Source organism: Amblyraja radiata, chromosome 1 (assembly GCF_010909765.2).
Source record: "Amblyraja radiata isolate CabotCenter1 chromosome 1, sAmbRad1.1.pri, whole genome shotgun sequence".
Classification (NCBI taxonomy): Eukaryota; Metazoa; Chordata; class Chondrichthyes; order Rajiformes; family Rajidae; genus Amblyraja; species Amblyraja radiata.
Window position 1 is genome coordinate 152,634,378 of NC_045956.1, and position 27,347 is coordinate 152,661,724.

The following is a 27,347-nucleotide window of genomic DNA, read 5'->3' on the forward strand; positions in this document are numbered from 1 at the left end:
ATATTTTTTTCAATCGTCTGTTACAAAAAAATGTGCTTTCATTGTCCCTACCAACATGGCCATTTGCCCACATAATATTCTGTTTGCCACATCTTTGCCCACTCACATCACAAATCTATATCCCTTTTTTTCTTAATCTACTGACTTTCCTTGCTATCATCGTGTCATTGACATACCTGGCAACCACACGGTCAATGCAAGATCTATACTACAGGAATAAATACTGGAGCCTCAACGTCTCACAATTTATACAAACGGTTGAAGTTCTAGCATTGATATCTGCAGTATGCCACTTGGTACATCTTGCCAAATGGAGGACAGACGGCACATTAGGCCTTCACCTAATTTCCATTCTTCTTTTCATGCCAGAATGTTACTTCAATGTCATGAGCTTTTATTTCCCACCTTATAAAATGCCTGCTGGAAACCTGAGTTTCGGTCAAACGCAAGTTCCCCTTCATCCACAACTAGTATTATTTCATCAAAGCACTCTAATAAATTGTTCCAAGTTATTGGACATTTAATCTAGAGCCCCAGACCAGTGATCTAAAGACAAGAGTACAAATCTCCATGGCAACTGAAATTCAACTAATCTACTAAATAAGGGATGGAATTAATGCCAAAGTATTGACATTATTTGTAGGAGTGACAAACGCTCAAATAATCACGGGAACAACATGCTATCCTCACAATGAGGGCATTGACAGTCATGTTTCACAACACCACCACTCCAGCAAATGTGATCGGTTCAGAACATGTCCCACGGTTCAAGTTGAACAAGCATTAGTCATTATGGGCCGTTGCAACCACGAATCAGATTTTAACCACAAAATGTAAGCTCATGGCTGCACATATATATTACTCTGCCATTACTATCAAGCAAGGTGAACAAGGGAAACAACACTGGCTCAATAAGCAAACAAAACTGTGCTCGAAGCAGCATTTAGTATACCTGAAAGTAAGACATCAACCTGCGAAGCAATGATAGAGGGAGAATTGGGAACTCGACAGAAAATCAACATGCTGTATGGAACATAAAACTAATCCAGTGTCATAAAGTACCACAGTCCTGCCGGGTGGAGCTGGTGGATAATTGTAGGTAATTAGCAAACAAAAGGAAAAGCAGTTTCATTAATATCACTCACTTTAATGATGGCAAGGTTCAACAGTTAAGTGCAAACCAGTTTCATTTATAACCACCTTCAGCCATGTGTGCTGGGTAAACACTCTACTTGGCATCTGCCATTGCAGATACAGTAAACAGCTAATTCAAGCTTTTCTTGGAGAAAGTAAGAAATATCCAAATGCACTTGTTACAATCTGAAATGCAAATCAGTCTGAAGAAGGGTCTCAACCCGAAACGCCACCTGTTCCTTTTCTCCAGGGATGTTGGCTGACCCGCTGAGTTACTGCAGCTTTTTATGTCTATCTTGCGCTTTATAAAACATTGATTGGAACACATTTGGAGTATTGTATACAGTTCTGTCACCCTATTACAAGAAGAATTATAGAGACTTAGGAGAGCATGCAGAAAAGTTTTAATAGAATGTGCCTGGATTAGAGGGTGTTTAAGAAAGTACTGCAGATGCTGGAAAAATCGAAGGTAGACAAAAATGCTGGAGAAACACAGTGGGTGAGGCAGCATCTATGGATTGAAGAAATAGGTGACGTTTCGGGTCGAGACCCTTCTTGGATTAGAGGGTATTAGCTTTGAGGAGAAATTGGACAAACTTAAGATTGTTTTCTCTGGAACCCTGGATGTTGAGGTAAGATCTGATAGAAATATATAAAATTATTAGTGGAATAGTTACGGTAGATCATCAGAATCTTTTTCATCGGCTTGGGAAATTGTCCCTGGAGTGTGTAGGATAGTGTTATCATGGTACACCAGTCATTGAAAGTAGGCATGCAGGTGCAGCAGGCAGTGAAGAAAGCGAATGGTATGTTAGCATTCATAGCAAAAGGATTTGAGTATAAGAGCAGGGAGGTTCTACTGCAGTTGTACAGGGTCTTGGTGAGACCACACTTGTAGTATTGCGTACAGTTTTGGTCTATAAAAAACAAAAAAAAACAAAAAAAGAAAAAAGTAGCTATATTTAAGAGGGAGTTATATGTGGCCCTTGTGGCTAAAGGGATCAGGGGGTATGGAGAGAAGGCAGGTACAGGATACTGAGTTGGATGATCAGCCATGATCATATTGAATGATGGTGCAGGCTCGAAGGGCCGAATGGCCTACTCCTGCACCTATTTTCTATGTTTCTATGTTTCTATGTTAATGTGTGGGGATCGCTGGTTGGTGTGGACTTGGTGAGCCAAAGTACCTGTAAACTAAACAACCTCAGAAGAGAGGAGAATCACTGGTGTTCAGTTCTCTTTGTAGTTCCTAGTATAATGAATCAATATGTGCCAACACACAGCAAGGATCCATCAGGCAGAAAATTAATTCTCTCATCATCAGGAGTAAAATAAATGCTTTCAATTCGATATTCCAGCATCTGCAGTTCCCTTTTGAATGCTTTCAATTATATATTTTCCACACACAAATACATTTGGGGCCGGCCTATTTTTGCTTCTTAGCCTGCAGTAATTCTATTTAGAAACATTTGAAACTGATGAGCTGCTTTTACCCCATCAAACTGTTTCTTAGTGTTTGACACAAAGTGCTGGAGTAACTCAACCGGTCAGGCAGATGCTTATTTTGTTGTTTCCAAAATGATCACTAACCCCATCATAGCTTAAAAAAAAACAAGCACTTTATAACTTGTATTTAACAGCCTGATAAAATGTTAATGACGTTAAATTGCCTGCACATATGTACGTACGTCAGTCTCTAATTTGTCACATTAATTACCCAACACACAAACCAGGGGGGAAATATAACAAATTTTCTCCAGCTCAGTCCAGGGGTTAAGCAAAGCCATTGGCTCAGTCCCTGTGCAAAACCTTATATCAAAAGCAAATTGCTTATTTCCTTTATTGAAGCTCAAGCAAATAGCCCAAGGCCCTAGTATTTCAGTGCAACACAGGAATTATTTTTTGATCATACACAAACCGCATCAATAATTCAGCTTACACCTTCATAACATTGCCAGACCAGAACATTGATCTGCTGAAACTCATTTCTGCTCCTTGCCTTGTTTCAGATTTGATGCCCTGTATGTTCATCTGACCAGCCTCTCCCACACCACTTGGAGTTCAACCATGCATTAGCTGCTCTGTAGAAGGGCCGCAACCTGAAACGTCACTCATTCCTTCCCTCCAGAGATGCTGCCTGTACCACTGAGTTACTCCAGGTTTTTGTGTCTATCCTTGGTTTAAACCAGCATTTGCAGTTCCTTCCTCAACATGCATTAGCTGCTTGAATGCTGTTACACCACCTCCGGGGATCTAAATGGTTCCCAGTCTGATAAGATGCTCATTTTTTAAATCCCACTTTCTTTTCCAAAAATCTTTGTGACTTCACATTTCCATTTAGAGTCATAGAGTCATAGCATAATACAGTGTGGAAATAGGCCCTTCCGCCCAACGTGCCCACACCGGCCATCATATCCTGCCTACGCGAGTGTCACCTGCCCATATCCCAGGGTTCATATCCCTCCAAACTTGCCCCATCCATGTACCTGTCTAACTGTTTCTTAAACGTTGGGATAGTTGCAACCTCAGCTACCTCCTCTGGCAGCTTGTTCCATACACCCACCACCCTTTGTGTGAAAAAGTTACCCCTCAGATTCCTATTAAATCTTTTCCCGTTCACCTTGAACCTATGTCCTCTGGCAAGAGATACTGTGCATCTAATCCATCTCTTCCTCTCAACTTCTCTCCAACTTCCAAGTTTGGCCTCCTGTGAAATGCTGATATTAATTATTCCACCATCCTTTCGTGCCTTCCGTGGATGAAGATTTAAAATTGATAATTCCCTCTGTAAACATAAGCTTCTTTATCCTTCTTCAGGACAACTGTAAAAAACAAACTCTTTGAATGAGCTTACAATCATCAATTCAAATTTCTCATTATCAGCAGGACAAACCAGCAAGTTATTGACTTCAGGAATCGGCGGTCTCAGCACTCCGCCCAGCGAAGCATCGCAATGCATCCCGGGCAAAGCATCGGGTCGCCGCGCTGAAGTTTTGGTGGTAGGCCGCGAGGAAGGGGCGAAGATACGGCCCGGAGAAAAACCGCTTCTCCGACCAGGTAAGGACTGAGAAAAATAATTCCCCCCCCCACTCCTCCAACCACCACAAAAAAGATCAGACCTCCAAACGAACCTTTAACATACTAAAAAATAAAAAATAAGAGTGAAAGGACAGACAGCTGCAGTCTGGGCAGCCATACTCGACGGCCTCCCCTCTATTACTCATTAATTTGAAATTGGCAGATATAAATAGGGTGGATAATGTCTTACACGGGGTGGAAATATCAAATACCAGAGGGCATACATTTAAGGTGAGTTGGGTAAAGTTTAAAAGAGGCAGGCTTTTGTTTTAAACACAGATAATCATAGGTTCCTGGAATGCAGGAGGTAGACGTAGATTCAATAGCAATATGGACGAGGCATTTACACGCACGTGAATGGGAAGGGAATAGTGAGAACAGGCCACGTGCAGACTGATGAGATGAGGTAGATCGGCATCATGTTTAGAGCTGACATGGTTGAATGCGGGGCCTCTTCCTGTGCTGTATCGCCGGGGGTCATAGAATCATAGCACAATGCAGCAGGGAGAATGGCCTTTTACCTCATCTTGTTAATCATAAGATCATAAGTGATAGGAGCAGATTTAGACCATTCGATCCATCATCTATACTATTCAATCATGGCTGATCTATCCCCTGACACCCATACTAATCAAGAATATCCATCTCTGCCATAAAAATATCCATTGACGGTCTCCAAAGCCTTCTGTGGCAAAGAATTTTACAGATTCACTACCATCTGAAATTCCTCCTCATCTCCTTCCGAAAGAAACATCCTTTAATTCTGAGGCTATGACCTCTAGTCCTAGTCTCTCCCACTAGTGAAAACATTCTCTCCACATCCACTCGATCCATGCCTTTCACTATTTGCACACTGGGCTCATCTGGCAGCTCATTCCAGATACAGACCACCCTCTGCAGACCACCCTCTGAGTGGAAAGGTTGTCCTCGATTTGCCTCTTAAATCTCTTTCCTCTCAATTTATGCCTATGTTCTTGAGCATTTGAATTTGCTGAACATTTTACAAAGTGCTGGGGAAAGTCAGCTGGTCAGAAAGCATCTCTGGAAGACAAAGATAGGTGAAGTTTTAGGTCGGGTTTTGGGAATTCTCTACTCTGCGAAAAAGACTGTAAGCGATCACTTCATCCATGCCCCTCGTGATCTTGAGCACCTCAATAAGGTCACCATTCAGTCTCCTCTGCTCCAAAGAAAAAAGTCCCAGCCAGTCCAACTACTCCCTATAACTCAAGCCTGCAAGCCCAGGTAACATCTTGATGAATCTATTTTTGCACCTTTTCCAACTTAATGTTCTTAATGGAGGAATCTACTGATTATACAATCATATTGGCAAACACAGACATGTGGAGTTGCTGCATCTGAGCTCCAGAGATAGAGATCGATCCTGACCTTTGGTGCTGTCGGTGTGGAGTTTGCGTGTTTCCCTGCAAACTCCCCCACTTCCCAAAGTGGTATATTGGTAACTCAGCTAGCCCCAATAAATTGTCCCCAATCGGTAGGTAAATCAGTGGGTAGCCATGCACTCATCTTTTAAATGTTGTTATTGTACCTGCCTCAACTCACTCCACTTGCAGCTCGTTCCATATATCCATCACCTTCTATGTGAAAAAAGTGGCCTCTCAGATTCCTAGTAAATCTTTCCCCTCTTCACCTTTAACTCATGCCCTCAAGTTCTCAATTCCCCAAAGCTGGGTAAAAGATTCTGTAGATACACGCTATTTATTCCCCTCATGATTTCATCACCCCTCAATAAAATCACATCAGCTTCCTATGCTTCAAAGAATCCAGTCCGAGGCTGCCCAACCTCTCCTGATAGCCCAGGCCCTCGAGTCCAGGCAACATATATAGACATGCCAATATGTTCTGTATTATGTTTACATATTCTGTTGTGCTGTAGCAAGCAAGAATTTCATTGTCCTATCTGGGACACATGACAATAAAACTCTCTTGACGCTTGACATCCTCATAAATCGTCTCTCACCCTTTCCAGCTTAATGAGGAACAGCACCTCATATTTCATTTGGGCTCCTTACACCCCAGCAGTATAAATATTGACTTCCCTAACTTCAAGTAACCCTTGCTTTCTCTCTCTCTCCATCGCTCCCCCTTCCTAGTTCTCCGACCAGTCTGACTGTTCCCCTGATTAAATGTTATCTGTGTGCCTCTGAAAACCTTCTTCTACCTAACAATGACCTATCCTACATTTTCCTTGATCGTCATTGTCTCGTGTTCACACCTGACACTTCCTTATCTTTGCCCCCCTCCCCTGACTCTCAGTCTGAAGATGGGTCTCGATCTGAAATGTCACCCATTTCTATCCAGAGATGCTGCTTGTCCCGCTGAGTTTCTCCAGCATTTTTTTGTCTATCATCAGTGTAAACCAGCATCTACAGTTCCTTCCTACACAGACAACTTTCCTATAGCAGGGTGACCAATACTGAACCCTGTTCCATCAATTGCACAATTTCAAACTGATTGCTAAAGACAAGCATACAAGCATCCCATCTGAATGCAGTTTGGTATGGAAACTACCCTGCTCAAGACCACAATAAAATGCAGAGTCGACAACACAGCTAAGTCCAACATCTAACCAAGACACGAGACTCCACCTATGCCCTGCCACTCAACAATTCCATCTATTCTTCATGTTGCCTCATTTCTCCATTCTCCCATGGGCAGAAGATGCACAAGCTTGAAAGCACATACCACCAGAGAAGGCACACACCACCCATCTGAAAAAGAGTTCCAATCCAAAACGTCACCTTTTCTTTTTCTTCAGCATCCAGAGATGCTGCCTAAGCCACTGAGTTGCTCCAGCACTTTGTGTCTACCACCAAATTCAAGAGCAACCTCTTCTACCCTGCTATCGGAGACTTGAACTGACCTTTCATATGCTGAGGATGTGTTCCAATCTACCTTGTTGCAGTCCTTGGTGAAGTAGGAATCGATGTAAAAGGTGAGGTGAGTAATGGGTTAAAAGTATTATATATGAATGCGCAAAGTATAAGAAGTAAAGTAGATGAGCGTGGGGCTCAGTTAGAGGTTGGTAGGTATGACATTGAGGGGATTACAGAGAAATGGCTGCAGGAGGATCGGGACTGGGAACTGAATATTCAATGTTATACATCCTATAGAAAATACAGGCAGGTGGGCAGAGGAGGTGGGGTAGCTCTGTTGATGAGGGATGAAATTCAGTCCATTGAGAGGGGTGACATGGGGACTGATGATGTAGAGTCGCTGTGGATCGAATTGAGGAATTGTAAAGGTAAGAAGACACACATGGGACATCTACAGGCCCCTAAACAGTAGCCTGTATTTGAAGCCTGTAGCAAGTTGCAGCAGGTTTAAAACTGGCACGTAACAAAGGTATTGCCACCGTGGTTATGGGAGATTTCAATATGCAGGTAGATTGGGAAAATCAGGTTGGTTCTGGTAAGAGAGTTTGTAGAGTGCCTCTGAGATGGATTCTTAGAGCAGCTTGTAATGGAGCCTAACAGAGAGAAGGCAATTCTGGATTTTGTGTTGTCTAATGAACCATAAGGGAACTCAAGGTAAAGGAACCGCTAGGAGGAAGTGATTGTAAAATGATAAGTTTTAAACTGCAATTTGAGAGGGGGAAGGTTAAATCAGAATTGTCAGTGTTGCATTTGAACAAAGGGGACTATGAAGGCATGAGAGTGGAGCTGGCCAAGGTCGACTGGAAAAGGATCCTAGCAGGAATGACGGTGGAACAGCATTGGCAGGAATTTCTGGGCATGATCCAGAAGATACAGGATCATTTCATTCCAAAGAGGAAGAAAGATTCTATGGGGAGTAGGAGACAACCGTGGCTGAAAAGGGAAGTTAGGGATGGAAGAAAACTAAAAGAAAAGGTGTATAACACAGCAAAAGTAGCGGGAAGCCAGAGGATTGGGAAACTTTCAAAGGACAACAAAGGTAACAAGAAGGGCAATACGGGGTTAAAAGATGAAGTACGGGGATAATCTGGCCCAGAATATAAAGAAGGATAGTAAAAGCCACGAGGTATGTTAAGAGAAAAAGATTAGTAAAGACAAATGAGTGCCCCTTGAGGACAGAAACAGGTGAAATTATTATGGGGAACAAGGAAATGGCAGAAGAGTTGAACAGGTACTTTGGTTCTGTCTTCACTAGCGAAGACACAAACAATCTCCCAGATGTGCTAGAGGACAGAGGATCTAGGGAGACAGAGGAACTGAAAGAAATTTGCATTTGCAAGAAATAGTATTGGGTAGACTGATGGGATTGAAGGCTTATACATCCCCAGGGCCTGATGGTCTGCATCCCAGGGTACTCAAGGAGGCGGCTCTAGATGCATTGGTGATCATTTTCCAATGTTCTATAGTTTCAGGATCAGTTCCTGTGGATTGGATGGAAGCTAACGTTATCCCACTTTTCAAAAAGGTAGCGAGAGAGAAAACGGGGAATTATAGACCAGTTAGCCTGACATCGGTGATGAGGAAGATGCTGGAGTCAATTATTAAATAAGTAATAATGCCACATTTGGATAGCAGTAAAAGGATTGGTCCAAGTCAGCATGGATTTATGAAGGGGAAATCCTCCTTGACTCTTCTGGAACTTTTTGAGGATGTGACAAGTAAAGGAGAGCCAGTGGATGTAGTGTATCTGGACTTTCAGAAAGCCTTTGATAAGGTCCCACACAGGAGATTAGTTGGCAAAATTAGAGCACATTATAATGGGGGTAGGGTATTGTCATGGATAGAGAATTGGTTGGCAGACAGGAAACGAAGAGTAGGAATAAACGGGTCCCTGTTAGAATGGCAGGCAGTGGTGAGTGGAGTGCCGCAAGGCTCGGTGCTGGGGCTGCAACTATTTGCAATATATATTAGTGCGTTAGATGATGGAATTAAAAGTAGCACAGGCAAATTTGCAGATGACACAAAGCTGGGTGGCAGTGTGAACTGCGAAGGGGATGCTAGGAGGTTGTAGGGTGACTTGGACATGTTGAGTGAGTGGGCAGATGCATGGCAGATTCAGTATAATGTAGATAAATGTGAGGTTATCCACTTTGGCGGCAAGAACAAGGAGGCAGACTATTAACTCAATGGTGTCAGATGAGGAAAAAGGGAAGTGCAACGAGACCTGGGTGTCCTTGTACACCAGTCACTGAAAGTAAACATGCAGGTACAGCAGGCAGTGAAGAAAGCGAATGGCATGTTGGCCTTCATAACGAGAGGATTTGAGTATAGGAGTAAAGAGGTCCTTCTGCAGTTGTACAGGGCCCTGGTGAGACCACATCTGGAGTATTGTGTGCAGTTTTGGTCTCCTAATTTTTGGAAGGACATCTTTGCTATTGAGGCAGTGCAGCATAGGTTCACGAGGTTAATCCCCAGGATGGTTGGACTGTCATATGAGGAATGATTGGAAACACTGGGCTTGTGTTCACTGGAATTTAGAGAATGAGAGAGGATCTTATAGAAACATATAAAATTATAAAAGGACTCGATAGGCTAGATGCAGAAAAAAAATTCCCAATGTTGGGGAAATCCAGAACCAGGGGACACAGTCTAAGAATAAAGGGGAGGCCATTTAAAACTGAGATGAGAAAAACATTTTCACCCAGAGGCTTGTGAATTTGTGGAATTCATTGCCACAGAGGGCAGTAGAGGCCAATTCACTGGATGAATTTAAGAAAGTTAGATAGAGCTCGAGGGGTTAGCAGAATCAAGGGATATGGGGAGAAGGCAGGCACGGGTTACTGATTGTGGATGATCAGCCATGATCACAATGAATAGCGGTGCTAGCTCGATGGGGCATATGGCCTCCTCCTGCACCTATTTTCTATGTTTCTATTGGTGAAGGACTCAGCAAATATGTGGAAATCTACAAATGTTGGTTTTTAAACTGCTGAAAAGAAAGAACAAAGGTGAAGGGGATAATTAGCTCCAGGCATCCAGGGCTCCAGATAAGAGTGTTCCAGATATAATTTGAAATTTGTATTACTTTATCCACTGCTACATATAGATTAGAATTGTAACAACGGACCTGTTTAAATAATGTGATTATCTTGTACTCTTTGGTACCAAACGGTTTTAATAATTCACTACTTAAATACCATTGCTTGATTATAAAAGATAAAACAACAAATCTTTTGCTAAATCAATTGATAAGGCAAGATGACTTGACAACATAATTACTCAATATATCAAACATAGCATATCAAGCTCTTAAAATGTTCTCATTGAAATAAATTCTTAAATTGCAGTATTAGATCTATTTTTAAATATCTTGTGACAGTAATTCTCTGTCACTGGCATTTTGTCCTTCCATTTGTTTAAATTACATTTCTGCAATGCCATAAAATTCCTATCCATCTCAACTTTACTGGACTTTTTCTTTCTGAAAGACCACTATACCTCCGAACCTTCCTTTAGTTCCTTCCGGGCTGTTGGTAAAAAACCTACCACAATGCTTTTTCTCCATACACAACCAATTGATCTGAAGACACATCACCATGTCAAACTGAAAACAATCTTACTCTGCTTAATCAAAATTGTTTTCCCTTTTGACTTTAATATGGCAATTTGTACATTGAAACATCATATTGCCCAAATGCTATTCGACAACATGCCCCATGGTTTATTCGACTGTGATGTTTTATTGCATAACGGTACTGGGTTTTCCCACTTATGTGGCAAGATCAAAGGCCACTACATGTATCTGAATGTGACAGATCTTTAAATAAGATGGTTTAGCAAGCTAACTTTGAGAGCATCTGCGTAGGCCCTGGGTAAAGCAGAATATATGCTATTGTTGAAAAATATCTTTTCACCAATAACTTACCGGTAAGTGATTAAGAGGCACATCAACTTGGCCCAGGAAATCATCTCTTGTCTGTAAAATAAAAAAATATAGAACCTTGTCACTAATTAACAGAAATAAATGGAATCCAATTATGTCAATCATTTCATTTGAAATGCAATAATACAAACCAACAACAGGGCAAGGGTTTGCAAATATAGCATCAATTCATAGAATAGTACGGCACAGGAAGAGGCCCTTTGGACCCCACCATGTCTGCAACAACCATGATGCCGATCTAACTAGTTCTTTCTGCCCGCACATGGTCTATATCCGTTTATTCTCTGTTCATGTTTTACTAAATGCCTCTTAAATAATGTTATCACATCTGCTTTTACTTCCATCTCAGGCAGTGTGTTCCAGGCACCTACCACTGGGTAAAAAAAATTGTTCCCAATATTTCCTTTCAACTTTCATCATTCTCGCATTAAACCTTTTTAACAATTCCTCCATGGGAAAAGTTGTCAGAATGTCCATCCCATTTATGCCCCTCGTAATTTTATATTAATCTATCAGGCCATCCCTCATCCAGAGAAAACAATCCAAGTTTTTCCAACCTCTCCTTATAGCTCTTAGACTGCAATCCAAAGACATTCTGGTAAACCAGGTGCGCAGCGGTAGGGTTGAAGCCTTACAGCGCCTAAGACCTGGGTTCGATCCCGACTACGGACACTGTCTGTACGTTCTCCCCGTGACCTGCGTGGGTTTTCTCCGAGATCTTCGGTTTCCTCCCACAGTCCGAAGACGTACAGGTACGTAGATTAATTGGCTTGGTGTATGTGTAAATTGTCCATAGTGTGTGTAGGATAGTGATAATGTGCGGGGATCGCTGATAGGTTCAGACTCGATGGGCCGAAGAGCCTGTTTCCGTGCTGTATCTCTGAACTTAACAAACAAAATCTCTTCTGCACCCTATCCAAATACTTCCAAAAGTGCAGTAAGCATAACTGCCCGACACTCCAAATGTTCCCTTAACAAAGCTTTATATAGCTGCGATGCGATTTAACAAATACTTATACCCAATCCCCCAACCAATCGAAGGCAACCATGCCGTACGACCTCTTTACTACCCTATTCACCTGTAGCGCTACTTTCAGGAAGCTATGGACTCTCCCTGAGCAGTAAGAGAGCCTAAGACAATATTGGGGAAGTGAAAATCACCCACAACAGCAACCATGTTCTTTTTTCATCTTTTTAATATCTCCTAAAATACCTGTTCCACTCTCTCTCCCTGACTATCGGGAGGAAGATAGTATAGCTCCGTCATAAGTGATCACACCTTTCTTCATCCTGACTACCTGTATAACCTCACTGGATGTTTTCTCTAAGTGCTGCTTTGACATTCTCCCCAATCAGTAATGCAAATTCCACACTTCTTCTACATCCCTCTCTATCGCACCTTAAACATCTAAACCCTGGACTTTTGAGACATCAGTCCTGCCCTTCTCTCAATTAAATCTCTGAACTAACTATAACATCATAATTCCATGTACTAATCCAGGCTCGAAACTCATCTTCTTTACTCCTTGCATTCAAAATAAATAAACTTCAGACCATCAGTATTGCTATGTTTATCAACCTGACCCTGCCTGTTCTTCCCATGAGAATTACTTGACTAAACCTCTACCTTTTCTTCAATCTCTCCACCTTTTGACCTGCTGCTGTACTCCACCAACACACAGTCAAACTAGTTTAAACCCTGCTAAGTAACATTAACAAAACTTTTTGGGCCAGTAAAATAAAATCTCAGGTGAAGAATTCCAGAGATCCATCTCTCGCTGGCTACCATTATGTGGCAGGCAGTTAACTGTTGGAAATATCCTTTAAAGCACAAAAAAGAAAGCTACATTGACTCATCTAGGAGAAAAAAAACCCTTGAAGATTTTATTTCTTGTTTTTCTCCATATTATATATAAATTTCAACGATGAGTCAAGTTAATATTCTTGGTAATGACTTGTTACAAAACTCTAATCAAGATTACAATTTGCAAATCAAATTTATTAAACAATTCTCACATACTGTGCAAAGTTGAGATTTAATTTAGGTTGAGATTGATATGATAAAGATGCTCAACACAGCACATGGAGCATTTATCCTCTGAATTTGAAAATGAGAGGCAATCTCATGAGTTCAGTTTAGTAGTTTATTGTCACATGTACCGTGGTACAGTGAAAAGCTTTTGTTGCGTGCTAACCAGTCAGCGGAAAGGCAAAACGTGATTACAATCAAGCCATTTACAGTGTATAGATACATGATAAGGGAATAACATTTAGTGCAAGGTAAAGCCAGTAACGTCCAATCAAAGATAGTCCAAGGGTCACAAATGAGTTTGATAGTAGCTCAGGAATGTGGTAGGATTCAGTTAAAACCACTTGATTCTGACGGGGGTCCAACAGAGTGGAAGCTGCAAAAGTAATTCCTCTGCGTGAAGATTCAACAACTCAGGGACACCCTTGGGGTGAAGAGTTGGCCGATGAGATGGAGGCATTTCTTTTCCTCATAGTTTTTTCCATCTCATAGAATTGTGGACACAGTATCTTCGACTGAGACATTTGTTTTGAGGATACAGATATTAAGAATTAATGGGCAAGGAAGTGGAGTTAAAGCAAATGATCCGATATTGAAAGACACTGTGGTTTCAATGGGTCTCACGGTCTCCTGCTCCTGCATATTGTGGAATTCTCTCTGCTGATATACATTGATATTCTATACACATTCAGTTTTCTATGAGTTTCTTAAGAAAACAGCTCAAAATTCATCCTTTGGGGGCAATCTCTGGGATCATTTATGCTCTTCTTGACAAGCGTTACACATTACCTTGATTATACAAGAAATCTCAGAATATACCAAGTTATTACACTGTTTACAGCTTTCTGTGTTACACAATATCTGGTGCATGCTGGATATCTACTCAGGGTTAAACATAAAAAATAGGTGCAGGAGTAGGCCATTTTGGCCCTTCAAGCCCGCACCGTCATTCAATATGATCATGGCTGATCATCCAAAATCAGTACCACGTTCCTGCTTTTTCCCCATATCCCTTGATTCCGTTAGCCCTAAGAGCTAAATCTAACTCTCTTGAAAACTCTCTTGAACTAGCACTGCCTATCAGAGGCATCACTAAAGCAGCCCGTTTCTCATGTTAAGAATGTCCTTTTACTTGATCTAAATTGTGCACAATAGTTCAATAGTTACTTTATTGTCACAGGCACCCAGATACAGTAAAATGTTTTGTTTTGCATTCGATTCCTTTTGCATGTGATCTAGTAAAATCATACTATACATGAGCACAGTCGTACATCATAAGTGAAAGAGTGCAAAAATTATAGTGTAACAAAATTATGGATTTCCTCTGAGACAGTACAAAAAGATTCAACTCTGGCGCCATCTTGTATCTTTCACGCATCATGTTTTAAGAAATAACGTCCTATTTTGGCCTTAAAAGTCCATTGTTCTGGCACTAGGCAACCAACCACCACAGCAAATGTGCCATCTTCTTGCCCACCGCAGCCACCACTACTTCTGTGTGCTAAGGTGCTTCACGTAGCGGATCTCAAAACATGGAGCACTTCGGATGGGTTTCGGACCGAAACGTTGCCTATTTCCTTCGCTCCATAGATGCTGCTGCACCCGCTGAGTTTCTCCAGCATTTTTGTGTACCTTCGATTTTCCAGCATCTGCAGTTCCTTCTGAAACAAACTATCTGTGATGCAACGTGACAGTATGCTTTCAGCCATGCATCTGTACAAGTTTGTACCTGGAGAAGGATAGCTTTTCTCTTGTCCTCACTTGCATAAGACTCTTGCCTTTTAGACTTTAGAGATACAACGTGGAAAAAGATCCTTCAGCCCATTGAGTCCGCGACGACCAGCGGTCACCCCACAAGCTAGCACTATCTGACACACTGAGGACAATGTACAATTGTTTTCCCCAAACCAATTAACCTACAAACCAAACCTGTACGTCTTTGGAGTGTGGGAGGAAACCGGAGCACCCAGATAAAACCTACAATGTGGACAATGCAGAAGGGTATCTACGTTTACATCAAGATCTAGATCCATTACAGAATGTGAGCAATGGAATAGCAAATGGCATTCAGCTTTGAAAGGTGTGAGGTGTTGCTCTAGTACGACGAACCAGGGTATGACTGAATCATAAATGGTTAAGCCCTGGAGAGTGTTGCAGACCAGAGAGATCAGGGAGTATTGGGGCAAGGTTCATTGCAGTGATGAGGCAGGTGGACAGTGCGGTGATGAAGGCCTTCATTGGGAAGTGTATTGAGTAGAAAGTTGCGACATCACATACAGTTGCTGATGAGACCACACTTGAAGTATCACATGCATTTCTGGTCACCCAGCTATAGGAAGGATGTCATTAAGTTGGAAAGGGTGCAGAAGGGATTCACCAGGATGTTACCTGGACTTGCAGGCACGAGTAAGAGGGAGAGGCTGGAACTTTATCCTTTGGCTTGTAGGAGGCTGAGGGGAGACCTGATTGATGTGTACAAGAACTTAAGGAATATGGATAAAGTGAACATTCAGTCTATTTTCCCCAGGGTGGCAAAATTCAAAAACAAAAGCCCATAGATTTAAGAGGGATGACAGGAGCAACTTTTTCAATCAGAGGGTAGTCCATATCTGGAATGAGCTGCCAGAGGAAGCTACAGAAACAGACACAATTAAGTATTTTAAAAGGGATTTGGATATATACAGTAGTTAGGAAGGTTAGAAGGATATGGGGCAAATAGCACTAGCTCAATGTGCCAAACTGGTCAGCATGGACAAGGTGGGCCCATCACAGATGTAATCATGATGGTGCATCCAAGTGCCTCTCATCTCTTGGATGTTTAAACAGATTTGTATGACACTGAACACAAAGCACAGTCTTCTGCAGACGCACTGTAGAAAATATACTGACTGGTTGCACAATGGCCTGGTACTACAATTCTAATGCACAGGAAGTCAAGAGGCTGCAGAGAGTAGCGGACTCAGCCTGGCCTGTCACAGGCGCAACCCTCACCACCATCTAAACCATGGAAATGAGGCAAGGATCCCCTCTCCACACTCCTACCATTTAGCAGAACATGCGAAACCATGAAGTCTCATACCACCAGGTTCAGGAGCAGCTATTTTTCTGTAACTATCTTGAACTGACCAGCACAACCCTAACCATACTTCAGCAGAAGAACAAAAAGGTCCTCCTCTTCCACTATCATGGGCTTGTTTTCTATTTGTGTTTTTGCACGTGTGTCTTTGTCTTATTTTTCCATAGTCCTTTTCCTTTCACGGCCTTGTAGAATTGATGTACATTTATGTTTTTGTGTTTTGTCTCTGTTCCCGTGCTGCAGAGAGCAAGATTTTAATTGCGCCTGTACCTCACCATACTTGTGATATTACATTAAACTCAACGACTTTGGTGCCATTATCAATCTTTGCACATTTCCAGGTGCTCTCTTGAAACTGTTGATAAAGGGTGAGGCTGGAGAAGATTGCATATTCTGAAACAAGGTGCAATATTCCAGCATCAAGAAGAAATTCAACAGACGTCAATGAACTTGAATAACAGTTCATATTCTGTTATCCTCAAAGTTGCAGGAGTAAATATTCAGATTTCATTACTTCTATACCTTTGCCAGTGTCTTTGCCAGGCCACCTTAGAGACCTTCAGAGCTTCTTCACAGATAAGTCTTCAAAACACAGTCTTTTGATTAATAAATTCTTTATTGTTGATGAAAAACAATAAGGTACATCCAAACTTCTTCCGACCCCTTTCTACAATCTTCATCGAACTCCAGCTTATCGCTTTAAACATTAGAAAACTCCTAGTGTCTCCGTTACACTTCGCATGGTCAAAGGGTAAACCTTCTCCATGTGGTTCCAAACTAAACTAACAACTAAGCTTCTGCACAAGATACATAGCTCCAAACACGCCCTAAAATACATCATAAATCCCACCCACAATATAACGGGCAGTCTAAAATTTAAAGACACATGCCTTCATTAATGACATACAAAACAAGCCAAATGGCTACTACAACCTCCGCCTCTTTTACCTCCACTTCAATCTCTCCTGAAGCATCTGTACCCTGGAACATTAGGCTGTCAAACCTGTCCCTCTATTAACCAGGTTTCTGTAATGGCTTCAACATCCCAGTCACACGTACCTATCCACGCCCTGACATCATCTCCCTTACTTGTCAGGCCTCTCGCATTAAAATAAATGCAAATCAATCCAACAGTCCTTTTTTGCTCCCTGCTTTTCTTTAGTTTTAGTTTGGACGACAGATGGCACAATGGGCTAAGTGTTCGGCTGGTAACCGGAAGGTAGCCGGTTCGAATCCCGCTTGGAGTGCATACTGTCGTTGTGTCCTTGGGCAAGACACTTCACCCACCTTTGCCTGTGTGTGTGAATGTAATTATGTGAAGCACTTTGGGGTCAATGCAAGTTGACTAAAAATGTGCTATATAAATAAAGAAATTTAATTTAATTTAATTTAGTTTAGTTTAGAGAAACAGGCCCTTCGGCCCACTGAGTCCACACCAACCAACGATCTCCACACACTAACACCATCCTACACCCACTAGGGACAACTTACATTTGTACCAAGCCACATACCTGGATGTCTTTGGAGTGTGGGAGGAAACCAAAGGTTTCAGAGAAAACTCACGCAGTTCAAGGGGAGAAGGTACATACTCCGTGCAGGCAGCACCCGTAGTCAGGATCAAACCCAGGTCTCGGGCACTGTGAGGCAGCAACTCTATCCTTCCTATTCTGTCCACTGAACGTTCTTTCATCACCATCTATGCCAGCCTTGCAATCTTTCACCTACCTTCGTCCTTCCCCCTATTCATAAGCCAGTTTGGATACTCCAAACAATCAAACAGGTTTGCTGCTGCGAGCTGCGAGCTGCGAGCTGCCGCTCCCGTTCACATTCCCGCTCCAACCTGTCCATACCTGCCCACAAACTTGATGTTTAATGTTCCTGATTTTCAAGATTTTAAAAGTTTGTAGCATTCACTTTCTCTTCAACCACTTCTACAGCACAAGGCTCATTCCCGGGACTGTCGTTTGTTGATAGAATGGAGCGGCTGGGCTTGTATACTTTGGAATTTAGAAGGATGAGAGGATATCTTATTGAAACATATAAGATTATTAAGGCATTGGACATGCTAGAGGCAGGAAACATGTTCCCAATGTTGGGGGAGTCCAGAACCAAGGGCCACAGTTTAAGAATAAGGTGTAGGCCATTTAGAACGGAGATGAGGTAAAACTTTTTCACACGGAAGGTTGTGAATCTGTGGAATTCTCTACCTCAGAAGGCAGTGGAGGCTAATATTCTGGATGCTTTCAAGAGAGAGTTCGCAAGAGCTCTTAAAAATAGTGGAGTCAGAGGATATGGGGAGAAGGCAGGAACGGGGTATTGAATGTGGATGATCGGCTATGATCACAGTGAATGGCAGAGCTGGCTCGAAGGGCCGAATGGCCTACTCCTGCACCTATTGTCTATTACCTATTGTCTTCTGCTATCTTTGCTACCTTTTTGCACACTCTCAAAGCCATGGTACACTGGAAGCAAACTGCAAACATTGATTTGAAAGAGTAGATTTTGCTAAAGCGTGCAAGTAATTTCAGATGTAGCTCGGAAACGGACTGGATAGAACCAAGAAGTCTGAAGAAGGATCCCAACCTGAAACATTGTCTGTCCATTTCCTCCACAGATGCCATTACTACTCCACCTCCACACCACTCCCTAACCTACTGAGTTCCTCCAGGGCATTGCGTCTTGAAAGAGTAGTAAAGGGCCACCCTCCAAACTGGTCCCATCCCGACCATTTGTTGCTGTTCAATGACAAAAACACCTGAACTAGGCCACTGAAGTAGCAGGCTAAATGAAGACTTCAGCAGTCAAACCATGATTTGCATTTAATAAGATACAAATGCAATATCTGTGAACTTTCATTGTGCAATTTTGTTAGCAGCAACACTACTTTAAAATTTAACAGGCAAACCATTATTGAATAAATAATTATTGGGTCAGAATGGTTTCATATCAGCCACTGAGTGCTGCTGCAAAATTCAATTCAAACAAGATGAGATCAAAGTCTTAATATTATAAGATTGTTAAATACGCCTTTGATCCTGCATTGGAGCAGGAAATATCTTAAAACGACCTGCCTTTATACCACTTTAGTTTAGTTTAGAGATACAGCATGAAAACAGGCCCTTCGGCCCACCGAGTCCGCATCGACCAGCAACCCCTGCACATTAACACTATCCTATACTAGAGGCAATTTATTTTACATTTATACCAAGCTAATTAGTCTACAAACCTGTACGTCTTTGGAGTGTGGGAGAAAACCAAAGTTCTCGGAGAAAACCCACACAGACACGGGGAAAACGTACAAACTCCGTACAGACAGCGCCCGCAGCCAGGATCGAACTCGGGTCTCTGGTGCTGTAAGCACTGTAAGGCAGCAACACTACCGTTGCGCCACCGTGCCGCCTGCAGTTATATTTTTGAAAATGAGATTGCATTAACACTACCCTGAATTTGTCAAATCAGTCGGGAGTGCACTTACATAGGAGATCACAGTTCCTCATATCATGAAGTCAGAATTGTACAGCAGAGAAACATGTCCTTTGGTCCACCAGGGTCATGTCGACCTTTTTGACCATCTGCACTAATCTCATTTGCTTGCATTATAGACAATAGACAATAGATGCAGGAGTAAGCCATTCGGCCCTTCGAGCCAGCACCGCCATTCGTTAGGCCTCTACCCTTCTACACCTTGTCTGTCCAAGTGTCCTCTAAACTTTATATTTCTATCTGATTCCACTACCCCCTCCTGTGGTGAGTTCCTAATATTAAGCGTTTATATTCAATGCCCCAACTGGTCCACTTGATGCCCCAAATGCTATATTCAATGCCCTGCATATGGGGTGCTTATACTCAAGCATGTCATATGTCTTCTTCACCACAATATCTACCTTTGTTGTCACTTTCAGGGAAGGACAACCCCCAAGGTATTTGTATTACAAATTTGCTGTATATGTCCTATCTCTATTTGACCTCACAAAATACATCACCTTGCATCTTTCATGATTGAATTCCACATGCCAATGCTCTACCCTACTTTCCATTGAACCGATATCCTGCTGTAGCCGCAGAAAACCTCCCACGTTTTGCACAAAGCAACTAACTTTGTCACCAAAAATTGTTATGTGAATTATAGGTGATATATCGTAATTCACGTAACGTTTGTAAATAGAACGCCCCAATCTCTGTACAGCAACACCTGATAGAAAGTACACATAACCATAATAAGATTAGCTATGACGTTCTGCAATGCTAGCAGGTAATTTCCATCTGTTACGATCGACATCGATATTATGGCTCCTCATCGCAGTCCAGAGCTCAACAGGAGCTTGTCATTGACAGATTCTTGATTAGAAAGGGTGTCAAGGGTTATGGAGAGGTCAGGAGAACAGGGTTGAGAGGGAAAGATAGGCCAGCCATGATTGAATAGACTAATGATGCTCCTAGACCTTATTAAATTATTACAGAGGAAATCACAGCAAATGGAATCAGAACATTGCTCAATAAGAAAAAGAAAACACATTTTGCTCAAAAAGGTGAGTCCTGGCCCTTTTCCTCTTAACACAGCTTGCCACCCAGCTATGCACATCATATGGTGAGCTCCTCAAGGATCAATTACCGGTCTCCAGCATTTTAGTGTCCGAGGCTGTTCACCAAGCAAGAATAATTTAAGAAGGCATTGCAAGCAAGAAACAGTTCAGTGCCTACATTAGACCTTAAGTTGAACCTCATTTGATGTATGTGATTCATACCTACTGTACACTAGAACAACAATTCATCAGGCTGGGAAAAATTCAGGCAACAATCATTATCCCAGCCCCGTGCTAACCCTATTTCTCTTTGGCTGCAGAGAATTACACTCTGGTCATTGGACATCAATAGAAAAAAATACAGCATTTATTTGTTATTCTAATTTGTCAATGTAAACAAGAAAATAATCTGCATAAATGTTTATATAAAATCTACTTTGGATTTATACTGCAGACTTCCAAAATCAATTTATTGATTTAAATAGATTTAAAATATTGGCAACTGTATATCAATAACCTATCTGGAAATGAACACACTGAACATAAGAATCTAAAGATGAATCATCAATACAGCAGAATTATATACTTATGGTCATAACTCCCCAAGGGAAGAGCTCCCGGTGCAGAGATCAAATTGCTTCTTGCTTGAAAAAAATTGAAGAGAGGAGCATTTTGAAGAACTGTAATTTAAAGCTGCTGAATAGCTGACGATAGAGAAACACTAATCTAGCAGCTAAGTGTTGTTATTGGAATGCAGTGACAGTATACCAGGGAGATAGAACAAAATTAATGTTGAGTTAGATCTACAGTGCGACAGAATTTAATAGCTTCAAATACTTCCAGTTACACAAGTCAGAGGTTATTAATAGTCAGTCCCCCAAAGCCCCAAACGATAAGTATGTCACAAGGGATAATTGTTATATGTGATTGTAATGCCCCTGTCCCACTTAGGAAACCTGAACGGAAACCTCTGGAGACTTTGCGTCCCACCCAAAGTTTCCGTGCGGTTCCCGGAGGTTGCAGGTGGTTGCTGGAGGTTGCAGGTAGTGGAAGCAGGTAGGGAGACTGACAAAAACCTCTGGGAACCTCCGGAAACCGCACGGAAAGGGTTAGCACGGGGCTAGGGGACATGAACCCAATTAAAACCTGGATTTCACCTCCCATAGTTCATCATGAAAGATGTGGAAGGATGGCATGTTCGACCAAAGCCACTCTGCTATCACAGATGGGTGCAAAAGATCTTCTGATATTTTTAAATGGAGGACGGTGGTTTTCTCTCACACTTTGAGCAATATTTAACACCATACCAACATCGCTAAAACAGATTATCAGGTCCTTATCTCATTATAGTGTACACATTCATCGTGACTAAACTTCAAACAACTTAATTGGCTGTGAAGTTGTTTAGGGTATCCTGTTGGTCAAAGAAGACATCACATAAATCCAAGTCAACTTTTCTGTCAATTTTCATTTGAGAATCATGGAGTCAGAGTTGTCCTGCGCAGACTCGGGCCTCTTGGTCCATCACATCGGGATCAAATGTAGATTTTGACCATCTACATTAATCCACTCTGCCTGCACTATGCCTGTACCTGTCAACACCTTTTACTGAAATCAAACTTATTTTAATTGAAATGAAAAGTAAATTCAATTGAAATTAATGTTATCAGGAGGTACAAGACACTACGGGTGCAGATTTACTAAAAAAAAACCACAAAGTGCTGGAGAAACTCAGCGGGTCAGGCAGCACCTCTAGAGAACATGGGAACACTTCGGGTTGGCACCCACCTTCACTTCTGCAAGTTGCTGCATGTGATGTTAGCGAGTAGCTGATGCAATGGTTGAGAAGCAAATCAACAATCAACTTGTAAAATCTTAAAGGAAACATCACTGGTACCAGTGACGACCACACAACTTGTTCTTGAAACAAGGACACAAGTTTCCACCTAACAGTGCTGCGCCATTTAAGATGAAAGGAACAATGTTTAAAGATGTGCGGGGCAAGTTTTCTTTTACAGAGAGCAGTGGGTGCCCCGAAACTGCTGTCACGGGTGGCAGTGGTGGCTGATATGTTAGGGGTCTTTCTGAGAATTTAAGATGGACAAATTAAATGAAGGGAATGGAGGGATGTGGATCACATACATAGGCCAAGTTTAGTTTATTGTCACATGTACAGAGGTACAGTGAAAAGCCTAACTAGGCATCATGTGCAGCACAAATATCATGGGCCAAATGGCCAACTTCTGTACTGTTCTATGTTCCATGTTATATCCAGGTAAATTTAGCAACTGCCGATCAGATCATGCAGGTCAAAGTTGGTCACATACGAGGTCCCTAGTCATCAGGAACAGCAGAATTGTGTTTCACTACAATCTCATGGAGAAGCATTTACCTTTACCATTTTGCCAGGAAATCATCTCTGGTTCAACAGGAATGTGGAAAACTATGCCAAGAGCACTTTATGAGAATGATCTCAGGAATAAGTGTGTTAACACATGATGAGCTGGGCCTACACTCGCTGGAGTTTACAAGGATGTGGGGAACCTCATAAAACTTATCGACTCGTGAAAGGCCTGGATTGAGTGGATGTGGAGAGGAAGTTTCCACTAGTGGGAGAGTCTAGGACCAGAGGTCAAAGCGACAGAATAAAGGGTCGTTCCTTTAGGAAGGAGATGAGGAGGAATTTCTTTAGTCAAAGGGTGGTGAATCTGTGGAATTCATTGTCACGGAAGGGCTGTGGAGGCCAAGTCAATGTATATTTTTAAGGCAGAGCTAGATAGGTTCATGATTAGGATGGGTGTTAGGGGTTATGGGGAGAAGGCTGGAGAATGGGGTTGAGAGATAAAGATAGATCAGCCATGAATGAATGGCGGAGTAGACTTGACAGGCTGAATGACCATATTCTGCTCTTATCACTTATGAACTTATGAACCAAGTACAGTTTAAATGTTCACAACGACTGAACACGTCAGAAATATAACATCACTCGCCTAGATGTGAAGTTCCAAGAGCATTCAAGAAGCTTAACACTGGAACTCCCCTTTAAGAAACTGTGGAAGCAACTTCAATAAACATATTTTAGCAGTTCAAGGTTGGATCCCCATCACTACTTCCTTATGGACAGTTTGGGGTGGCAATAAATGTTGATCTTGCAACATGATGAGTGCTTTATAAATACATTTTTAGAAAGCGAGAAATAATACTAGTTATCAAACTTGTAGTCAAAAGAATTGAGTGAAGATCCTCAATTTTTTCAGCCACAGATGGTTGTTATTATGGATTTCAAATGTATTCAGGTATCAATCACAAAGTGTAATTGCATGCTCCTTGCTACCCATTATTATTTACGTCACCAACATAAATCTCCCATCCATTTTATATTGTAATCATCGGAAACTAACTGGTGCATCAACTCTACTAAAGGGCCTGTCCCACTTGGGCATCATTTGCACGTCACGCAGATGGCGCGCGAAGATTTTGTACATCCCAAAATCCTGGGGCGCCGCGCGCGACTGCGTTTCACTGACTATGCCACCACGCCTCACCACGCGCCATGCGTCACGTGCGCGTCGTGGCGCGTAAATGACGCGCAAATGACGCCCAAGTGGGACAGGCCCTTTACCCACACTCTGATAGATGCATCACTGCAACAAACATCAGAGGATTTATAAATGTGTTCAATTTGAACCACTGGTTTAATGTCCGCCCGTTTACCCATGATATATTGTTTCCAATGCACATCATACATTTGATCCACTGGAACACCTCTCAAACTTGCAACTCCCAACAGCACTTCCTCACCTTCCAATCTGTACCACCAAGAAGGCACAAAGTAACAAGGCACCATCAGCCCATGTCTCACACCATCACTCTTTGGATCAATTTCAGTAGCGCCTTCCTCCCTGAGTCAATTAATTGTGATCAGCATTTTCAGAACAGGGGCAGCATTTAGTCACTTAGAGGATACTACGGCAAATTGGCAATGTCCTTGAGGACAGGAACACAATTTCCAAGCTGATTAATTAATAAAACTCTGAATATAAATCATATGGTGTCATTGCATGTAATGGTTGAAGAATAAGATGGATCAGAGGGGAAATTTGCGTGGCAATCTGCACAGCTAACTGGTTGCACCAAACAAAATTAGGTTGATATTTTCAAAGTAAAGCAAAATTAGTAATCTCACATCATGGTTCTTCTAGCTCCACTTTCCAAAGTCCACTTTCCAAAGTAAGCATACTGAGGAATTGTGCTTGATCTGGAAAGTGTACACAGAACCACCATGAAGTGATGTTGTTAATTATGTGACACATTAATTGCTAAAAAAATGCAATTTTGTTTTGAGTGCAAGCAGTTTGTGGTGCCTGATTGCCACACTCATTTCCTGCTTGATCTGAGTGTTGATGAAGTAATCCATTGCTTTGGATGCAAATGATAATTAACAAAGAGTACCTATGCATAATTAATTATGCTACTTTTACAGTTATAAAAATAGTATTTACAACACTAGAAACATTTAGTCATAGTCATACAGCGTGGAAACAGGTCCTTTGGCCCAAGTTCCCCACACCAACCAACATGTCCCGGCTACACTAGTCCCTGTATTTGGTCCACATCCCTCTAAACCTGTCCTATACACGATTTGGTACATCTCTATAGATCACACCTCATCCACCTGCGCTCCAAGGAATAGAGTCGCTGCCTGCTCAACTTCTCCCTATAGCTCACGCCCTCGAGTCCTGGCAACATCCTTGTTAATCTTCTCTGCACCCTTTCCAGCTTGACAACATCTTTCCTATAACATGGTCATAAGGGATAGGAGTAGAATTAGCCCATTTGGCCCATCAAGTGTACTCCACCATTCAATCATGGCTGATCTATCTCTCCCTCCTAACCCATTCTCCTGCCCTTTCCCCATAACCTCTGGCACGTGCACCAATCAAGAATCTATCTATCTCTGCCTTAAAAATATCCACTGACGGCCTCTGCAGCCTTCTGTGGCAAATAATTCCACAGATTCATCACCCTTTGACTAAAGAAATGTCTCCTCATCTCATTCCCAAAAGAACGTCCTTTAATTCTGCAGCTATGACCTCTAGTCCTAGGCTCTCCACATCCACGCTATCCAAGCCTTTCACTATTCTGTATGTTTCAATGAGGTCCCCCCTCATTCTTCTAAACTCCAGCAAGTACAGCCCCAGTGCCGACAAACACTCATCATAGGTTAACCTGCTCCTCTTGGTGCCCAAAACTGAAAACAATACTCTAAACGCGGCCTTACCAACATCTTATATAACTGCAACATGACTTCTCAACTTCTACACTCATTTATTTAACAATTTCATCACTAACAAGAAACACTTTGGAGCTCACATCAAATGATAAATTCAAATTTTAAGTTAGACCTTCCATGTTAAAATACACAAATACGAAGCTTGAGTGATCATTCAAGCAAACAGTTAAATAATCTGGAGATGTATATTAGGTATGTTACAACACTTACCTTCAGCGGCACTGCAGTTCTGCCACTGACCATGTGCGCGACTTCTGCGCCTTTGTGGGGGGGGGGGGCGGGATTAAAATGCCGCTTTCACCTGCCTGTCCGAGATATATTTTCTCGGGATGCTAGCTGATGCTGAAAAATCGTTCCGACAACCGTTCTCGGAAGTTTAAAAAAAAAATCACGGGACAATTTAATCGCTGGAGTAAAATAAAAAAGCGACATCTAACGCCGTCAACGCCGACAATGGGACGGATCTCGCGTAGGGGACAAAACATAAGGCAAGTCATGTATTTTACATATAAACTTGCTTCTTAGGATGACTTTAATCAAAATTTCCTTGGCGATAATGTGATTTTGGTTCCATACGAACCGGCAGTGCTTTTCCTGCCGATATGGGGTTCAAATTCACTGCAACCGCAACGTTCCAATCGATCGCATTCCACAAAAACTCACTCGCAAGATGATTTAAATGACCATTAATTTACGGTAATTAAACATTAAATTCCTTCCTTTTGACCTATAAATTCATGACAATAAGATTTAAAAATCGTTATATTGTGAATTCTTGTGTGAATGTTATTTGGACTCTTAGGCTATTTAAAAATGTTAATCTTTTCTTCAAAAATGGATAGATGTTTAGATCTAGTAATTGAATTTTGTAATTAGCTACAATTAGGTAACTAACTAATTATATGCTTTAATTTCAGGTCATCCAAGTAAGATTGTTTCATATTTGTTTCAGAATGCTTCAATCTATAATAACTGAAAATTTCTTTCAGTTCTCTTAATTTTTAAGAAAGTTATGGGCTTTTGACTGTCCTCGATCACAGCTTTTGTGTTAAGTCAATGGAAAATCAATAGGAAACAAGATGCTAATTTCCGAGTATGAAAATGGCCATAAAGTTTTTAATACTGAAGATATGAAAGTGAATTAGGTGTCAAATAAATTGCAGACTTGATTTTTAAAATCTCAAAATGTTGTAACGTTGCTATGTATATGTAGCAATCCGTTAATTTTAATATATAATTTAAAAAGATTACCATCTTCAGAAATCATCTTTTTGACCAGTTCATTAATCCAAGTCATAATTATGCAATACTACAATTTTCAGAATTTAACATAATACAGATAAATACGAGGTGCTGCTTTTTGGGAAGTCAAACCAG

General features: G+C 41.6%; 1 protein-coding gene across 11 annotated transcripts in view; it reads right to left on the reverse strand.

The window, feature by feature from the left end:
* Positions 1 to 27,347, reverse strand: part of nedd4l (NEDD4 like E3 ubiquitin protein ligase) — a 399,262-nt gene that overhangs the window by 124,272 nt on the left and 247,643 nt on the right. For all 11 annotated transcript variants that reach the window (XM_033032994.1, XM_033032911.1, XM_033032976.1 and 8 more), the window contains one exon: positions 11,032 to 11,082. In XM_033032994.1, coding sequence (XP_032888885.1) covers positions 11,032 to 11,082 — 51 coding nt within the window. The remainder of the gene's footprint in view (positions 1 to 11,031; positions 11,083 to 27,347) is intronic.